General features: G+C 36.4%; 2 protein-coding genes across 3 annotated transcripts in view; one reads left to right on the top strand and one right to left on the bottom strand.

Moving 5' to 3' along the window:
* Positions 1–6,806, bottom strand: part of INTS7 (integrator complex subunit 7) — a 57,983-nt gene extending 51,177 nt beyond the window's left edge. The window contains exons 1-3 of one of the 2 annotated variants that reach the window (XM_012781662.3): positions 6,727–6,806; positions 2,703–2,832; positions 1,739–1,885 (exon numbers count right to left, since the gene is read on the bottom strand). Coding sequence is in view for 1 of the 2 variants with exons in the window: in XM_012781660.3 (XP_012637114.1) it covers positions 1,739–1,885; positions 2,703–2,832; positions 6,495–6,588 (371 nt within the window). In the remaining variant the exon portion in view is untranslated. Of the gene's footprint in view, positions 1–1,738; positions 1,886–2,702; positions 2,833–6,494 lie in introns of both variants that reach the window. The other variant, XM_012781660.3, reaches the window with a different exon arrangement.
* Positions 6,807–6,893: 87 nt separating this feature from the next.
* Positions 6,894–18,311, top strand: part of DTL (denticleless E3 ubiquitin protein ligase adapter) — a 45,887-nt gene continuing 34,469 nt past the window's right edge. Inside the window, exons 1-5 of the mRNA XM_012781665.2 lie at positions 6,894–7,096; positions 14,871–14,996; positions 15,637–15,735; positions 17,145–17,206; positions 17,292–17,412. Coding sequence (XP_012637119.1) covers positions 7,045–7,096; positions 14,871–14,996; positions 15,637–15,735; positions 17,145–17,206; positions 17,292–17,412 — 460 coding nt within the window. The 5' untranslated portion in view covers positions 6,894–7,044. The remainder of the gene's footprint in view (positions 7,097–14,870; positions 14,997–15,636; positions 15,736–17,144; positions 17,207–17,291; positions 17,413–18,311) is intronic.

The following is an 18,311-nucleotide window of genomic DNA, read 5'->3' as shown; positions in this document are numbered from 1 at the left end:
AATTTTTTAAAATGTATTTCAAAGGCCAGGCGCAGTGGCTCACTTCTGCAATCCTAGCACTCTGGGAGGTTGAGATGGTGGGATGGCTTGAGCTCAAGAGTTTGAGACTAGGCTGAGCAAGAGAGAGACCCCATCTCTACAAAAAACATAAAAATTAGCCAGGTGTAGTAATGTGCACCTACAGTCCCACTTGCTTGGGAGGCTGAGACACGAGAATCACCTGAGCCCAGGAGTTTGAGGTTGCAGTGAGCTACGATGACAACATTGCCCAAGCAACAGAGTGAGATTCTGTCTCAAAAAAAAAAAAAAAAAGAAGAAGAAGAAGAAGAATTGAGGCAAGGCTCAACTGCCATGATTCAGAGAAGGGCAAGCATACAAAATGAATAGAATATTCAAATATTAATCCACATTCTTTTCAAAATATTTAGGCTAGCTCTAAATTATTTATAAAGTTTATAAAATTCATTGTATTGGTTAAATTCTATTATTCTTCTTTATTGTCTTCCAATTAAAAATAAATAACCTATGCTTGTGGAAAACAATTCAAACATTACAAAACCATACGGAAAGGTCCCCTGAGGTCCATAACCCAGTGACTCCTGCCCAAAATAATCACTGTTAACAGAATATGCTCCCCAAGATCTTTTTCTGAGCCCATATCAACATATATATTAGAATTAACTGACAAAAATGAATACAAAGACATAATTATTTCTATTTTGATAGACACATGATTTTCCCCCCAATTTTTCATTTTATAAAAATGATACTATAATCATTTGCACACATATATTCACCAACTTTTAAAATTGATTTATTGAAAAATTCCTATAGGTTAATTTACTGAAGCAGAGGATAAGAACATCTTAAATTTAAATTCTGTTCTGTTGAATATAGCTTTTAAAAGATAAAAATCAATTAACTGTCTTTAAAATATTCCATGATGTTCACAATTTTATCACTCAAAAGGAAGAAGAATGACAAAAGTACTTAATTCTGAAAAAGAAAGAAGAACTGATTCCTTACGTAGAAAAAAGGAAAGTTGGGGGGAAAGGGACATCCTAGATGTCCTGGTTAAAGAGAGAATTAACTGGGTAGGGTAAGTCAGAAATGAACCCTATAATAATTTAGGCAAGTGAATTTCCAAATAAATCCAAAAGTTATACATATGATTCTATAAATGGCAAAGCTAAAAAGAGAATATGGTCCAAGCTGGATATGAGGCTTACAAAATGAAATTCTAAAAAAGTAAAAATTTTTAAAGAATGCCAAGAAAGAAAAGGAAACACTAAAGAAACTACACTACAATGGTTATATCTGATGTCCTCCAGTGAGTTCAAATATAAACTATCACATACAAAAATGATCATATACCCATGGGAGAATATGGAAAACTGACAGGAAACAATAAGAACAAGGTTAGGAAGGCAAAAGTTCAAAATGAGCTGAGCCTAAGCTATATTAAGATGCACCAAGTTATTTGATCAGAACATCCACCTACACAGAGAAATGTTTCAAACACAAGTTAGACAACAGTTTACAACCAAAACAGTACCATAGATGTTAACTGAAAAGCACTTACAGATTGGGATGGTTATCATATTTTGCACTGAATCTTAGTCAAAAAACCAAAACAGCTCCTTAATATTCAAAATGAACAAAGTAAATATATTGCTTTTTTGTACATAATTACAACTCAAATAATCTTATAGTGAATCATTACAGCACAACAGTATACCGGAGTGTGATGGCTCTTGCCACAGGGTCATTACTATGAATCACAGAGAAAATCCTCTTCACAAACTCATCCACATTTAGAATCTTCTCCAAATGCTTCTCACTTTGTTGGGTAACTTTAAGAACACACAGTCTCAGGAAATTGTTTCTAGGAAAACCAGAGGTAAAATAAATTAGGCCAATTTAGAAAGGAATATTTAATTAGGGACCAAAGCAACACTGATGATATTAAATTTCAGTGACAGGCTAATGTTTTTCAATCTTATCATTATTTGTCTCACCACTAGAAGAGTTACCTAACATTTGCGCATCAGGTAGGTGTTCAGCATAAGCAGTCAGCTATGCCTGCAGTCCTGCTGCGAGACACCAAAATGGTGCTGACACAAGGAAAAGCCCTGGAGAAATAAATCTCCTCAAATTACCAAATCCAAGGCCAGGAGATCATGGTCCTTCTCTTGTCTTGGGCTAATTCTATAACTTCTTTTCTTTCTCAAGTCTGACTTGTGTATATACGAGCATATGAGTGCAGGAGAATGGCAGAAAAAAGTAGGAGAGGGAATAGTAGGGAGAGAAAAAAGGAAATGGGTATTCATTCAGTGCTTACATATTTCGGTACTTCACAGCCATGAATCTCATGTTATATAAGTTATTAAATTAAATCAGAAACTTCTCAAAACAACCTGTACAAAGCCACAGATTTTTCTGAAATATATAGTAATTAAAATATTAAGGTTGTCTTCATTTTATCTTGTTGCCCAAACAAGTATTCTCTAAAATTATACCTTTCATTTTTGTTTAAAATGTCATTAAATCTCACACTAGAGTGCTGTGTACAGTCATGTGTATCCACTAACATGGTAACTAACCATGGAAAGTCCTAAAAGGCAAAAAGAAAAGGACCACAATATAAAACAAAGAAACATGAACAAAGTCCTTAAGGACAATGAGGCTTTAAAAAGACTTACCCAACTCTGAAAACATCAGCTAACTTCAGGAATGCAGAATTGATGAGAATAGGGAATGGATACTTCTGAAAAAGTCTGGGAAAGCGAACAACTGCTTCACATTGTTCACCAAGTTTGCCAGATCTTAGACCTATGAAGAGTACAGAGAGGGGGGAGCAGCTTACAAATTTGTGGCTACAAAGGAAAAATAGCAAATACCAACTTATTACACAGTAAAGCAACAATCATTCTTAACAATTAGGTAAAGTACAATTGTACGTGATTACCCTTTTAAAAATAAAAATGGTATATAAAACAGTAATTTGGAAACTGCCACCTTTAGATAGATTAACAATGAAAATGAAACAATTTTTTAAAAGGTTAAGATTTGATTTAAAATATTTAAGGCCATAAAATAAACCTCAATAAATTTAAAAGGACTGAAATCATATATGTTCTCTAACCGCATGGAATTAAATTAGAAATCAATAAGAGAAAAATATCTAAACAATGCACTTTTAAATAGCCCATAGGTGAAAGAAGAAATAAGGAAAATTAGAAAACTATTTTGAACTGAATGAAAATGAAACACAATCTATGGAATGCAACTAGAGTAGTGCTTCAAGCAACATTTGTAACACTGAATGTTTCTATTTGGAAAGAGGACAGTTCTCACATCAACAATCTAACAAATGTACCAACATAATTCAATGTGGAAAGTATAATCTTTTTAACATGTGATTCTAGAAAAACTAGATATCCATAAGCAAAAACAATGAACCTCAACCCTTACCTTGCATAATATACAAAAATTTATTCAAAATGAACCATGGACCTAAATGCAAGGGCTAAAATTATACACCATGTAGAAGAAAACACAGGGAAAAACTGTATGGGCTTAGGTTAGGGAAAGAATTCTTAGATAAAACACAAAAAGCAGTGCATGTCTGTTGTACCAGCTACTCAGGAGGCTAAAGTGGGACGATTTCTTGAGCCCAGGAATTTGAGATCAGCCTGGGCAACAAGCTAGACCCAGTCTCTAAAAACAAACATTTCAGCTTCAGGTAGAAAGAAAAAAAAAAAAAAAAAAAGAAAAAAAAATAAATAAAAACAAACAAACAAAAAAACACATTAAAAAAAAAAAAAGCATGAACCATAAAATTAAAAAGTGCTAAGTTGAACTCCATCAAAATTAAAAATGTCTACATTTCAAAAGATACTGTTAAGAAGATGAAAAGACAAGCCACACACCGGAAAAAATTATTTACAAAACTTGTATCTGATAAAGGACTTCATAGGTGTTATAACTCTATAAAACTATACAGTCTTTTAAATGGACAAGATTTGAAGGGAAATTTCAGTAAGGAGGAAACATGGATGGAAAATATAAGCACATGAACAGATGCTCAACAGTGCCAGTCATCAGAGAAATGAAAATTAAAATTTGCAACAACATACCATTGCACATCCACTAGAATGACAAAAAATTTAAAAAGACTGACAATACCAAGCGCTAATGAGGATATGAAGTTACTGTAACTCTCACACATTGCTGGTGGGAATGCAAAATGATACAGTTCTTTAGTAAACATTTTGGCCCTTAATAAAGGTAACCATATACTTACTTATACACATAGTGAGCCTACAGTTAAGATATTTACCAAAGTGATACAAAAACATATGTCTACATAAAGATCTGTATGCAAATGTTCACAGCAGCTTTATTCTTAACAGCCCCAAACTGGAAACAATCCAAATGTGCATCAGCTGGTGAATGAATAAATTATGATACATTCATACAATTAACCACTCCTCAGCAATAAAAAAGGAACCAATTACTCATTCACACAACAACATGGGTAGATCTCTACTGTGTAGCTTTGAAATGACTGCAAACACTTACACAGTTTGCCATTGTCAGTGACATGTGTTCTGCTATGATAAGAACTGAGAGTGTAAAAAAGACTTAGCATGTAATCCACCTCCCCAACACTGGCACTGCTCCTAATGTTGAAGAACTTTGTGTGTCCTCATGGATCTCCGCTGTGTTGGTCAAACCACTGTTGGTCAAAAATCTCTGTATGGCGATAAACTATGTAATTTGTGATATCATACTCTGATCATCTTATTTTAACCAGATAAAACAATCTCAAAACTATTATGCTGAGTGAAAGAAGCCAGATCCAAAAGATTATACGTACTTTACAATTTTGTCGTATATGACATTCTGGAAGAGGTAAAACTATAGGGACAAAAACCAAAAAATCCTTGTTCTACAACCGCTACCCTACTGTCAGCATGGGACAAACTCAGCTGGACCACAGTGGTAGAAAATGTCCAGGTAGTATGATCATCATACTTTAGATGGAAAAAAAAAAAAGAAAAGAAAATGTCCTGGTAGGGATATTAGATTTTATCCAGACCTGCAACTCTCACTGGGGAATAAGGAAAGAGTGTATCACAATGGGGAGGAAAAGATTATGCAGTGTTTAAAAAATACATTTCATATCATAGTTTTATAATTTGTAATTATATAGTTTAGAATTTATAGTTTATAATTCAGAGGAGAAAAAGCCAATAGATTTGGTTAGAGAAAGAAAAGCTCAAGATCATTATCTTGGCTGAGGGGCATGTATTAAGATACTGTGACTCAACCAAAGGACAACTCCACTGGAGTATTGTGACATTTTTATGTTGATCAAAAGGAGGTAAAAGCTTTTAAAAAAGTCTGAGAAACTCTTATCTAGACAAACCCACTAAAAATATTTATAGGTTAAACAAAACAAAACAAACAAAACAAGACAGTCCCCAGAAAGTTAATAGACATGTCCAAGTCAGAGAGCTGGGAAATGGCTCAAAGTGGACATAAAGACAGACCCTTCTGACTTTTAATCCAGTTCTCCATACATGATACACTGGCTATGGTTAATCAAGATTTAAGTGTATACCACCTGACAAAATGTTTCCTCCATAAAACAAAAATATCTAGGAACAAACAAAAGTTTCATATTAATACTCGAGTTCTTTACTGACAAATTTCTGCTTTGCCTCCCAAATCCATATATAAGAAAGAAGGTAAATGCTTCTTTTACATAACAATGTATCTCTTAAAACAACAATTTTCCCAGTTTAGTGGTACGGTACTCACTTTGCAGACAATAAATCGAGGCTAGGTGAAGTTAGGTGACTTGCCCATAATTACAAAATTAACGGATCTGTAATTTAACTCAGTGTGACCACAAAGCCGTCTACACGAAGCTGTCCTCTCTAAGAAAACAGAACTCCTGGAACTTGTCTGCAGAGAAGGAGCAGGTGCCATGCTTTGCCTATGGTGTTAGTTGTATTTAACCTGCCTTGTAACCCGCAGGTAAGAGAGCTACGGAAATAATATGAGTCGCTTATAAAGTCGGTGCAAGAATGTTATTCGACACTCTTGAAGACCTGGTCTCAACTTGAACGGACTCAAAAAATAATTTCACAATTTCAATGCGGTGTCTTTAGAAACCTGCCAGCCGCTTTCCCTGCTTGGAAAAGCTAGAGATTGTGCCCTCAAATGGTCAAAACGGGCCTCTCACTAGAGTTCCCACTTGTTCAGCTGGTGCACGGCCAATCCGGCAATCCTGAGTTTTCCTGCAATTATCTTCGCCATCACTCGCAGCCGCCCAAGCCCTAGCCCCAGCAAAAGCACAGGCACGCCCCGCCCACCGAAGCTATGCGCATGCGCCTTCCGGGCCTCTCCCGAGACGACCACCACCTGGTGGCGCCACTGCCCCCAGCACGCGATTCGCCCGCGCATCCCGCTCTTTTGAATACCTTTGTCTAATTCCATAAGGGCAGAGTTAGCATCCAGTTCCTGTTCTCCATAGCCGGCATCGGCCAGGAAAGACTTAGTTGAGTTTGACGCCATGACCCGAACAGTTACGCGTCTAGCCTAATCAGAAAGATTGCAAACGCGGCCCTAGAACCGCCATCTTCCCCCGCCGCTCTCTCGCGGATTTTTCCCTCCGCGCGCTGTCAAGCCGTGTTACGCATGCGCCTTCATTACCCCGCGGTTCGGCAGCCCCTCTGCGGCCCCCCGCGCAGGCGCTCAGGGAGCTCTTGGACGCTGGGTTCCCGCGGCTGGGAGAAAAGGAGGCGGGGATAGGAAAGGGGAAGTGACTCCGAAGCGCCCGGATGCCGCGGCGGGAGCCAATCAGGGAGCGTGACGTCAGTTTGGCGCGGAGTTTGGCGGCCGGGGCTTACAGTGGCGGGAGTTGGAGGCAATAACGAGTCGTGGTGAAAAGGGTGGAAGTTACGATTTCTGGTGATCTTGGGGGCATTGCCACGGCATTTTTCCTCCGCTGAGCTTTTTCCTCTGGCCCAGATGCTCTTCAGTTCGGTGCTCCGCCAGCCCCAGCTTGGCGTCCTGAGGAGTGGTGAGTAACGGTCCCAACCGCTGCTCGTGGCCGGCGGGATTCACCTCCCCCACAAACACACGCCGCCTCCGACCACGGCCGACTCCAGTTCTGTTTCCCAGCCGCCGAGTTCTCACAGGGGAAGAGTGAATTAGTTGAACTACTGAAGAAAGCTGTACTTTCATAACTTCGGGACACTTTTGATCGTAATCGGGCTTTTTAAATCGTAGTGTAGGCCGAAGAAAGGAGGAACGTTGAGTTAACTGGCCTTGAAGCCCGTTGCAGCCTCATGTCTGTACTGCGCGTTAGCTGGAAATGGCATGCATTTTTGTGTGTGTGGGCGTTGCTCTGTGTCTCTCAACAACTATGTGAGATCATCAAAACTCATATTTGATTAATTCATTCGTTTGCTGTAGAACCTTAATGAGCCCTACTGTTTGCTGTGATACACCGGTGAATATGACCGCTGTTAAGGAGCTCGGCCAAGCAGAGAAGACAGGACATTTCTTTTTTGCAGGGTCAAAACCTCCTCCTCCCCCCGCATGGCTACGTGGTCATAAAAATTCTAAATTATAGAGTGAAGGATGCCCATAATCACGTCCTCCAGAAATGCCCACTGTTAATAGATATAAGTATATTATTCCAGATGTTTTTTGATGCCAGAAGTAATATTTATTATTTTCAGAAATGAGATCAAAATGTTTTGTTTTTCAATTTAATGGTATAAATCGGACATATTCTCATGTTAGTATGTAGAAATCCAGTTTATTTTCTACAGTTCCTTATGTTCCCGTGTTAAAACATTGGCAATTAGGAGATTTGAGTTTAGGTTTGAAACTTTTTGATAAATTTCTGATAAAGGAGTTAACTACCCAGACTAACCTTGGACAGAAATGAAATTCTACTCATTTAAAAGTCGTCTATATCCAGAGATCCTTCTTCCCAATGAAACCAAATGGAAAACAAAAAAAAAACAGCAGCGAATTTTTTTATTTAAGGGGTAGGTCTAGTAAAAGGATGTTGAAGAAGGAGACCGAGGAGTAGTCCCTCAACTTCCTGCTCTCAATCTAAAACTTTATGCCATCCTTACTTCCCTCTTAGATAATCTTATAATTATACTCCTTACAAATGCTTCTCTTCTGTCTACCCTAGGAGTTTGCCTGAGTAACTTCTCTGCCTTCTGTGTCATGAGTGGCAGTGTGCGCAGTGTTAGTTGAGAGCTTTGTTTTAAGAGTTAAACTGCCTGGGTTTTAATTAACAGCTCTACTCCTTACTATTTGTGTGTCCTGGAGGAAGCTGTTCAGCTTCTATTTTGTGACAGATTTTCTCCCAGTTCTCCATTCCATCTGTCTACTTTTCCCCCTCCGTCTCCCCTATTCACAAATATTCATTATTATGCAATAGGCGCTGAAATTCATTCATTATTATATGTTTCCCACTGAAATCTAAATTACCATCTTCTCACTTCCCCTCACTGTTGGTGTTCTATCCTTGGCCCCTTTTCTTCTACCTACTCCCAAGGATGATCATAGCCATATAATCAGGCTTCTTCCACTACTGCCTACAACCTTCCATTTCTTGTACAGTAAGTCCTCACTTAACATTGTTGATAGGTTTTTGGAAACTGTTACTTTAAACAAAACAACAAAACAATGTATATAATAAAACGAATTTTACAACCATAGACTAATTGATATAAACAAGAGTTAAGTTCAATGGCATATTTCTGGTCACAAAAACACCACCAACCTTCTAAATAAAGACCCCAAATGCTTTTAATATTAAACATTGAAATAAATGTGAGCCATACATACATTTAAGAAAAATTGTTAAAAACAAGTAAGATAATTATTTACTCCAGTTTTGGTGAATGAATGAGTGACAGTGGTTGTAGTGGTGATGGGTTAAATCAGGTGTCCTCAAACTACGGCCCGTGGGCCACATGTGGGTGTTTTTGCCTATTTGTTTTTTCACTTCAAAATAAGATATGTGCAGTGTGCATAGGAATTTATTCATATTTTTTTGTTCATATATTTTTTAAACTATAGTCTGGCTCCAACGTTCTGAGGGACAGTGAACTGGCCCCCTGTTTAAAAAGTTTGAGGACCCCTGGGTTAAATCAAGGAGTAAATGTTTGCAAAGGGATAATTGTAAGGAGCACCTCCCACCACCAGACAGTTCAAAAGCAATCACAGATATGGCAGCTTGCTGAGCCCTTTTGTACCATATTGTTTATTTTGTGCATTTGCATGATTATTGTATACTTTATGAATTTTTGTTTTACAATTATTTGTATTCATTCATTTTCTGACACCCTTATTCCAGTTCCAGGTCATGGGTGACCAGAGCCTATCCTGGAAGCTTAGGGTGCAAGGCAGGAGCCAGCCCTACATAGTATACCATCCCAACACAAGGAGCACTCACACACATAACCCACACTCACACTGGGATCATGTAGACATGCTAAGGAGCCTAACATGCACATCTTTGGGATGTGGGAGGAAACCAGAGTACCAGGAAAAAACCCACACAGACATGGGGAGAACATGCAAACTCCACAGAGACTGGCCATAACCAGGAATTGATTTTTTTCATCAATAGTTTAATAAAATGACATGCAATGAAATGATCTTATTCAAGACCTGCTATACTTTAGATCCATTTTTTATAAAAGCTGTGGTTGGTCTTCACCTTCAGTCCCATAAGCATGTCAAACTCAAATGCCCAAAACTGAACTCACTGTTTCCTCAAATCTGGTATATTACCCGTTTTAGGGAGTGCCCCCATTATTTTAAACCAGTATTCCTAGCAGAAACCTAGGGTCAATCAAAGACTCGTTCATCTTCCTCACTATTACACATATAAAAAGTTTCCTTAAGATCTCTAGAATCCATCCCCTCTTCTTCATCCCCTCTAATTCTGCCTCTTGGATCTGTTCTGTTCTTACTATTCCATTTCCCTAGGTTTGGCCATAATACCTTCTTGTCTGGGCTATATAACAAGTCTCTCAAACGGCCTCTTAATTTCTCTCTCTCCAGTTTATTTTCCACATTACTGCCAGTGATCTTTTAAAATGGAAATCTGGGCCAGACACAGTGGCTCACACCTGTAAACCCAGCACTTTGGGAAGTCAAGGTGGAGCATTGCTTGAGGCCAGGAGTTGGAGAGCAGTCTGGGCAACATAATGAATCTCTGTTTCTACAAAAAAATTAAAACTTTTGTTTTTAATGTTTAAATGTGATGACGTGTTCCTGTAGTCCCAGTTACTGGGAAGGCTGAGGTAGGAGGACCACTTGAGCCCAGAAAGTCAAGTATACAGTGAGCTATAATGGGGCCACTGCACTCCAGCCTGGGTGACAGAGTGAGACTGTTTCTAAAAAAAATAAAATGGAAATCTAATTACTTTTCTATGTATTTTTAAGTTGGTATCTAAAAGTATTTATCATAATTTTTAACAGGTGCAAAGAATATAATTTCCTGGCTGTATCATGAATATTGACATTTTAAAAATGCTATAATCATTCTTTTCTAATAGAATATAAATATAATAGTGGTTGGATAATCATGTCATCCATTTTTAAAAAAAATATGAACAAACTCTTAACTGCTGGACATTCTACATAGTTGCTTTTTCCTCTTGACCTTATTTCTATTTTATTTCTCTCACTGAATTTTTCCTAATGTAATTTAATCTTATGCTTCAAAAGTTCTTTTATCTTTTCTATGTCAAAGAATATATTTATATTGCTATTTTCTGTCATTATAAGACTCCAATTGTTAAAACTTTTTTCTGGATTGAATTATTATAATTAGTAATATACAAATGATAAAAACAATATGGACTAATTTTGATAAATAGTTAAGCAAAAAGTAAAATTTTATTGAACATACAACTTTTAAAGAGGTGAATTTGAGTAAATGTGTATGGTGCCTTTATTAAAGGAATTATCAAATTATCTCTTAGTTGAGGTTTCAGAAACTTTTTATTTAAACATATTTAATTGATGCCCAAAAGTTTTTATACTTTAGATCACTGGGAGGGTGGAGATTAGGATGTGTGAACACCTTTCCTTTGTAAACTGGAAGAATGGAAGTGATGAAAGGGGAGGGGAAAAGATGTGCCTCAACTTCTTGGACAGATGAGTTTCTTAGATCAGTTTTAGAAATGTATATACAGTCATGTGTCCCTTAATGATAGAGATACATTCTGAGAAATTATGCCGACATCATAGAGTACTTACACAACTTTCAATGGTATAGACTAGGGTATATGGTATAGGCTGTTGCTCCTAGGCTACAAACATACCTCATGTACTGAGTACTGTAGGCAACTGTAACACAATGATAAATATTTATGTATCTAAACATATCTCAACATAGAAAAAATACAGTTAAAATATGGCATAAAAGATAAAAAATGGTATACCTGTGTAGGGCACTTACTGCACATGGAGCTTGCAGGACTGGGAGTTGCTCTAGGTGAGTCCTTGAATGAGTGGTGAATGAATGTGAAGGCCTAGGATATTACTATACACTACTACAACTTTACAAACACTGTACATTTATGCTAAATTTATTAAAATTTTTTCTTCAACAATAAATTAACCTTAGTTTATAACTTTTTTTACATTATAAATGTCTTAATTTTTTTAACTTTTTGACTTCTGTAATAACACTTAGCTTAAAATATAAATACATGTACAGCTATACAAAAATGTTTCTTCTTTATATCTTTATAAGCTTTTATCTATTTTTAATTTTTTAATTTTTTTAAATTGTTTAAGCTTTTTTGTTAAAGACTATGACACAAATATGCACATTAGTCTATGCCTACCCAGGGTCAGGATCATCAAGCTGTCACTAGGTGATGGGAATTTTTCAGCTTATGGGACCACCATCATATGTAGTCCTTTGATGACCAAAATGTTTGTGGCACATGACTGTGTATAGAAGTTGAGTACCTTAGTACATACCTCCTTATCCTCAGGGGATATGTTCCAAGATCCCCAGTGTGTGCCTCAAACTCAGTGCAGAACCTTGTATATGCTATGTTTTTTCCTATACATAAACATACCTATAATAAGGTTTAATTTATAATTTAGGCGTAGTAAGAGTACCTAATTATAGTATATTGTTATAATCGTACTATAATACAATATACTGTAATAAAAGTTATATTAATATGGTCTGTCTCTCTCTCAAAATATCTTATTGTATTGTACTTACCCTTCTTATGATGATGTGGGATGATACAATGCCCATGTGGTGAGATGAAGTGAGGAGAATAATGTAGGCAGGCACTGTGACATAACATTAGACAACTATTGACCTTCCAACTAGATGGCAGATGACAAAAGGGCAGGAAGCATATACGGCATGGATACTCTGGATGAAAGGATGAATCACATTCCCAGGCAGGATGAAGTGAGACAGTGTGAGATTTTCCTGCTACTCAAAATGGCAGACAATTTAAAATTCATGAATTGTTTGTTTCTGAAATTTTCTGTTTAGTATTTTCAGACCACAGTTTACCACAGGTAACTGAAACCATAGAAAGCAAAACTGTGGATAAAAGGGAACTACTGTATCTGGAAATTGATTCTCTGAAAACTCTCATGTCTTTGTATACTGCTTGGAAAATTTGTGTGTAACCCTAGGGCTGCAAGTTGTACATTGAAGTAATAATGGGCTTTTCTAAATGTATTGTGGAGGAAAGCATTACAGGTTGATGTTCAGGACATAGGTTCATATTCATAGCACAATGAGCATCTGAAAGTAGCTTAAGGTGGCTCATCAATGAAGTATTTGTTACAGGGACTGCAGAATTGGAGGGGTAGGCAGGGATCAGCCATTAACCATTCCTAAGTGTTTGGGTATTAGATGTAGGCAGTGATGTAGAGTTGAAGAGTCACTGTTGCATTGCAAAAAATTAGGTTTTCCAGAGCATATCATCTGTTGTTCAAGACTTCCTTTTGAATTTGTAAGTTGCAGTCATTAGAATTTTTTAAAAATTTCAAGCCACAGGTGTACATTTACATAACATTAGAACAGAAACTTTTGGTTTTAGACTTATTCTGTAGATCAGCAGTCCTCAACCTTTTTGGCATCAATGACCAATTTCATGGAAGACAACTTTTCCACAGACAGGGGTCCAAGGGGCGTTTCAGGATGATTCAAGTACATGTCAAACCTCTCTGTTAATCTGTATTTGCGGTGCTCCCCAGCGCTAGCATCACCAGCTCAGCTCCATCTCAGGTCATCAGGCATTAGATTCTCATAAGGAGTACAACCTAGATATCTCCTATGCACAGTTTACAGTAGAGTTTGGGCTTGGGCTCCAATTAGAGTGCCACCGCTGCTCTGACAGGAGGAGGACCTTAAGTGATGCAAGATATAGGGAGGACTGGTTGCAAATGCAGATGAAGCTTCATTGGCTGGCAACTGTTCAACTCCTGCTGTGTGGATGAGGGGGTGGGGGTTGTTGATAGATATTTGTAAACGCAACATAATTGTTGTATTCTTCTTTTAGGGGTCTGTAACATCTTATTTACAATGATATCTGACATTGAAATTATGAGATAATGCCCCCAGAGGTAGTTACTAAATCTGGATTAAATTTCTTTGCCTCCTATCTATTCATTCCTCATGTTATCTCGTGAACCTCCAGAACTAGATTTGTCTGAGGTTATGTCAGGCTAAAATGTCTTCTCCAAACTGTAGTTTTGATGAAAAGTGAGAATTGAAAGTAACTTAAAATGTGAGTTTGTTAATTATTTAGACACTTCTCAATAGATTATAAACTCATTGTTTCCTCCAATGTTTAATGAAAATTTGGTTTTCAGTAACTTTTTGTTGAATGAACTTTTAAAAATATATTTAAAATGTGTTGACCTATGTATCAATAATATAAAAACAAATCTCTGAAGATGGCTTACTATTTAGGACCATAGTACACATTAGATCTGTAATCTATGCAGAATAAACTTTCCCTCCACCCTGAATTTCCTGTTCTCTTTTCTAAATTCAGTGAAAATTTACTCATCTTTCAAGACCTCCTCCATGACCGTATAACACTATCCAGGACTAACTGAATGTCTTCTAGGAGTAGGTCTATAATGCTTTGGTTTAAAAGCATATTACTTTAACATACTTTAGATACTACGATTTTTAAGATACTATAGATATCTTAAAGTATCTGTACTTTAAGATACTATTAACATTTTAGAATCCTAGAATTTCAATGCCATGAAGGAAAAAGGAAGTAAACTTAATATTTAGTGAATTTGTTACTGGCTATAGTAGGTACATTGATGTATATTATTTGCTTTAACTCTTTGACCACTGGATTTTGCTAGTAACTTAAGAGTTTACAGTAATGTTCATATAGAAACTCCAAAAAGATTTAAAAATTTTGGTTGAAGGGAATGGTAGTTTTAATTATAATGCTTCTGTGGTTTTCTCTTTGGTGGGAGAAGGGGTAAGATCTTTCTTAATGTACAAAGGCCACTTGTTTCTTCCAATCTTAATGTACTCACAAGAGTCCCCATTTAAGATGGTCAACCCCACCCCCTTCAAAAACAATAGTAAGCCCAAAGTGATGCCTCAATAGAAGTGGGTAATGTTCTTTCATTTTTTTCCTTAGGATCCCTTAAGAAAATATCAGGACCGTAGATTGTGCATGGATCTACATTAAATATCTAAAACTTTTTAAGAACAAATATTTACCTCTGCATTTGTTAAAAATGCTGAAATGTGATGCTATATTGGAATTCTGTAAGGAATTGTCTTGTTTTAGGATGGTCTTCGCAGTACCCTCTACAGTCCTTTCTAACTGGTTATCAGTGCAGCAATAATGATGAACATACTTCTTATGGAGAAACAGGACTCCCAGTTCCTCCTTTTGGATGCACCTTCTCTTCTGGTAAGAGAATTACTATCTAGGCTAGGCTTGGACACAAGTGATCCATTTCACACTTAGAGGGAAAGTATACTGGGTATCTTCCTTTCAAAGTTTAGGTAGATGTTAGAGTTTTTCTGATAACTGTTCTCTTCTGATTTATAAAATAGACCTTTCTTAATCTGTATGTATAATTAGCATAATTGTGTATTTCCTCTGTAGCATTGGACTATTATAGCACCATCTTTTTGAACTGATAAGGAAAGGGTTGCAAAGGTTCAGCCACTATGAAAACTGTTTTACCCAGTAAATACATACCCCTTTTGGTCTGGTTGAATATATTAATATCTCTTCCTATGACTAAGAGGGTAATATATGAGCAGAAATGGAAGTACTTGTCCCTACTCCTAATAGTTTAAGAAAGGGAAGGTAAAAGGTTGTGAAAAGGAAATTTAAAACTGATAGACTGAGCTTGCTAGTGGCCTATATCATCATATGCCTTTATTTGCTATTGGCTAGTACCACTCTTCTTTTGGTTGAGGACTATCCCTGATTTAGCCCATCTCTAAATAAGAGATTATCTGAAGATAATTTTGGTGGTTTTTGAGTCAACTTAAAAATTTGGGGGTCATTCTATATATTTTATTCTTCATTTCTTATTTAGCTCCCAATATGGAACATACACTAGCAGTTGCCAATGAAGAAGGCTTTGTTAGATTATATAACACTGAATCACAAACTTGCAGAAAGAAGTGCTTCAAAGGTGAGTCCAGGTCTATAATTTTTATTTTAACATTATTTTTAATTCATAAATTCTCAAGTAAAAATTTTTATTTAAATACATTCTTCATCTGTTTTATGTTGCCATAAAGGAATATCTGAGACTGGGTAATTTATAAAGAAAAAAGGAAGGTTTATTTGCCTCATGATTCTGCTGGCTGGAAGATTGGGCATCTGGTGAGGGCCTCAGACTGCCTCCACTCACGGCAGAAGGTGAAGGGGAGCCCACATGTACTGAGATCACATGGCAAGAGAGGAAGAAAGAGAAGGGGTGGGGGGTGCCAGGCTTTTTTTTTAATAAACTGCTCTTGTCTTAAGGGAACTAATAGAGTAAGAACACACTCCCACCCAAGTAAGGACATTAATTTATTCATGAGGGATCCATCCCCATAACCCAGACACCTCCCATTAGGTCCTACCTCCAACATTGGGGATGAAATTTCAACATGAGATTTGTAGGGACAAACATGTAAAGTGCACATTACCAATGATGTGCACTTCTCTTTTTAGGGACCAGATTAAATGTAAATGGTGGACTGCCTATCTGACAATAACTGTTAACTATGACAATGCCTTTACTAAAAGTTAAGAAAAATACGTGGTAGGATTAAAAATATTTCTTTTAAAAAGTTAAATCTTTTACACTTAATGTGGTTGCTTTAAAATATTTATATTGATGGAGCATCTTCCATCTATAAAGCAAAGTTCTGACCACCTTAAGAAACTGATAATTGGGAACTAGTCAGTTAAGTGTCGAAATAACTAAAATAAAGCAAAGACTATAACTGATGTAGAAATATGAAGAAAACTCCACAAGTATCAAAAAGAAAGCTCTCATGTAGTAAAGAAGGCGAGGAAAATTTTTTATGAAGAGTGGGGCATTTGAGTTGGAGTGTGATATTTAGACCAATGGAGATGAAAGAAGGATCTTCGGGTGGAGGAAAAAGCATTAGCAAAGGCCTAGAGATAGGGAAGCACAGGATATAATAAGAAAATAAGAGAGTGATCCAGTTTGGTTGGAATAAGATACATGGAGAACAGTGAGAGATGAGCCTTGCAACAGAGATAAAGACCAAAGCGTGTAGGACCTTGAATGTCCAACTAAAGTATTTTAAAGTCTAGAGAGCATCATAAAGATTTTTTGAACTGGAAAATGTTTCAGAAAGATTTCATTTTAGAGAATATATTACTAGTCAACTCACAGAAAAGAATTTGACATCAGATGGTTGTTCTCAAATGTGGTAATGAAGGAGATGTGTAATGTTTATGAGGCTACAAATTCGCGGCCCATGGGCCACTGATCTTTACAGCTTTTAAAACATTTAAACTGTTGTTGATATGGCTGCTAGAGAACACAATCTAGACATTTCATTTATCATTTTCTTTGTTTAGAATGGATGGCTCACTGTAATGCTGTCTTTGACCTGGCCTGGGTCCCTGGTGAACTTAAACTTGTAAGTGACTTTTATTTCATTGGGATCTGGGCAAATAACTGGTAAGGGGTTGCTTTATTAAAGTGTGCTACCTTATTTTTGAAAGGTTACAGCAGCAGGTGATCAAACAGCCAAGTTTTGGGACGTAAAAGCTGGTGAGCTGATTGGAACATGCAAAGGTCATCAATGCAGCCTCAAGTCAGTTGCCTTTTCTAAGTTTGAGAAAGGTTGGTTGGTAGTTATCCTCTTTCTTCTTCTTAACCTTCTTTATGGTAGAGAAATAAGACGCTGTAATTGTAGAATTCTATCCTTTCCCCTGTCAAAATTGCTATTTACCTGTATAGATGATTGAGATTCTAATATGACTGAAAATCTTAATGAAATTAAGTTGGATTTAGGCCCATTCTTACAGACATTATCTCCAGCTTGTCCCTGACAGTCAAGAGTGTTCAGGGAATTTTTTTTTTTCAACCTTGCAGATAAAGTAAAAATTTATAAACAACCACAATACCTCTATTCAACTTTGGTTGTTCATTGAAGTTAAAACCTTGTGCTGGGCACTTGTTAACTCTGTTTGTAAGATAGAGTTACTTTAACTCTAATTGTAAAATCTAAATGGGGTGCAAGGCTGGTAAGAAACCTGAAAAATAAACATGATTCTCTACCTAAAAATTTATGTGATTAGTTTAAATGGCCCAATTTCCTGCTATGTTTTTAGCTATTATTCACTCACAATTGATTTTCCTATATTTATTTTACCATTACAGTGGAAAAGGAAGATTTAAAGAGTGATATAACTCAGAACATTACTATAACAGCTAGAGAAAAACTTAGCAGGGGTGTATGAATGAGCTCTTCATTTCTCGTTTTTTGTCTTCTCTTTCCTCCATTTGTTTCTAATAACTAAATAAACTTTTAAAATAAACTTATAACTTTTAAACTTATAAATTTATAAACTTATAAACTTTTAAAATAAACTAATAACTAAATAAACTTTTAAAAATAGACCAATAGACATTTATCTCAAAAAAGTCTTTGAATTAATCTGACTTTAATCTCAAAGTCATATAAACAAATATTATAATCTCCTTTATCATTAAAAAATATATTTTAAAAAGGAATATTT

This window comes from Microcebus murinus, chromosome 23 (assembly GCF_040939455.1).
Source record: "Microcebus murinus isolate Inina chromosome 23, M.murinus_Inina_mat1.0, whole genome shotgun sequence".
Classification (NCBI taxonomy): Eukaryota; Metazoa; Chordata; class Mammalia; order Primates; family Cheirogaleidae; genus Microcebus; species Microcebus murinus.
Note: the sequence above shows the minus strand (reverse complement) of the source record. Positions and strands in the feature narration are given on the sequence as shown.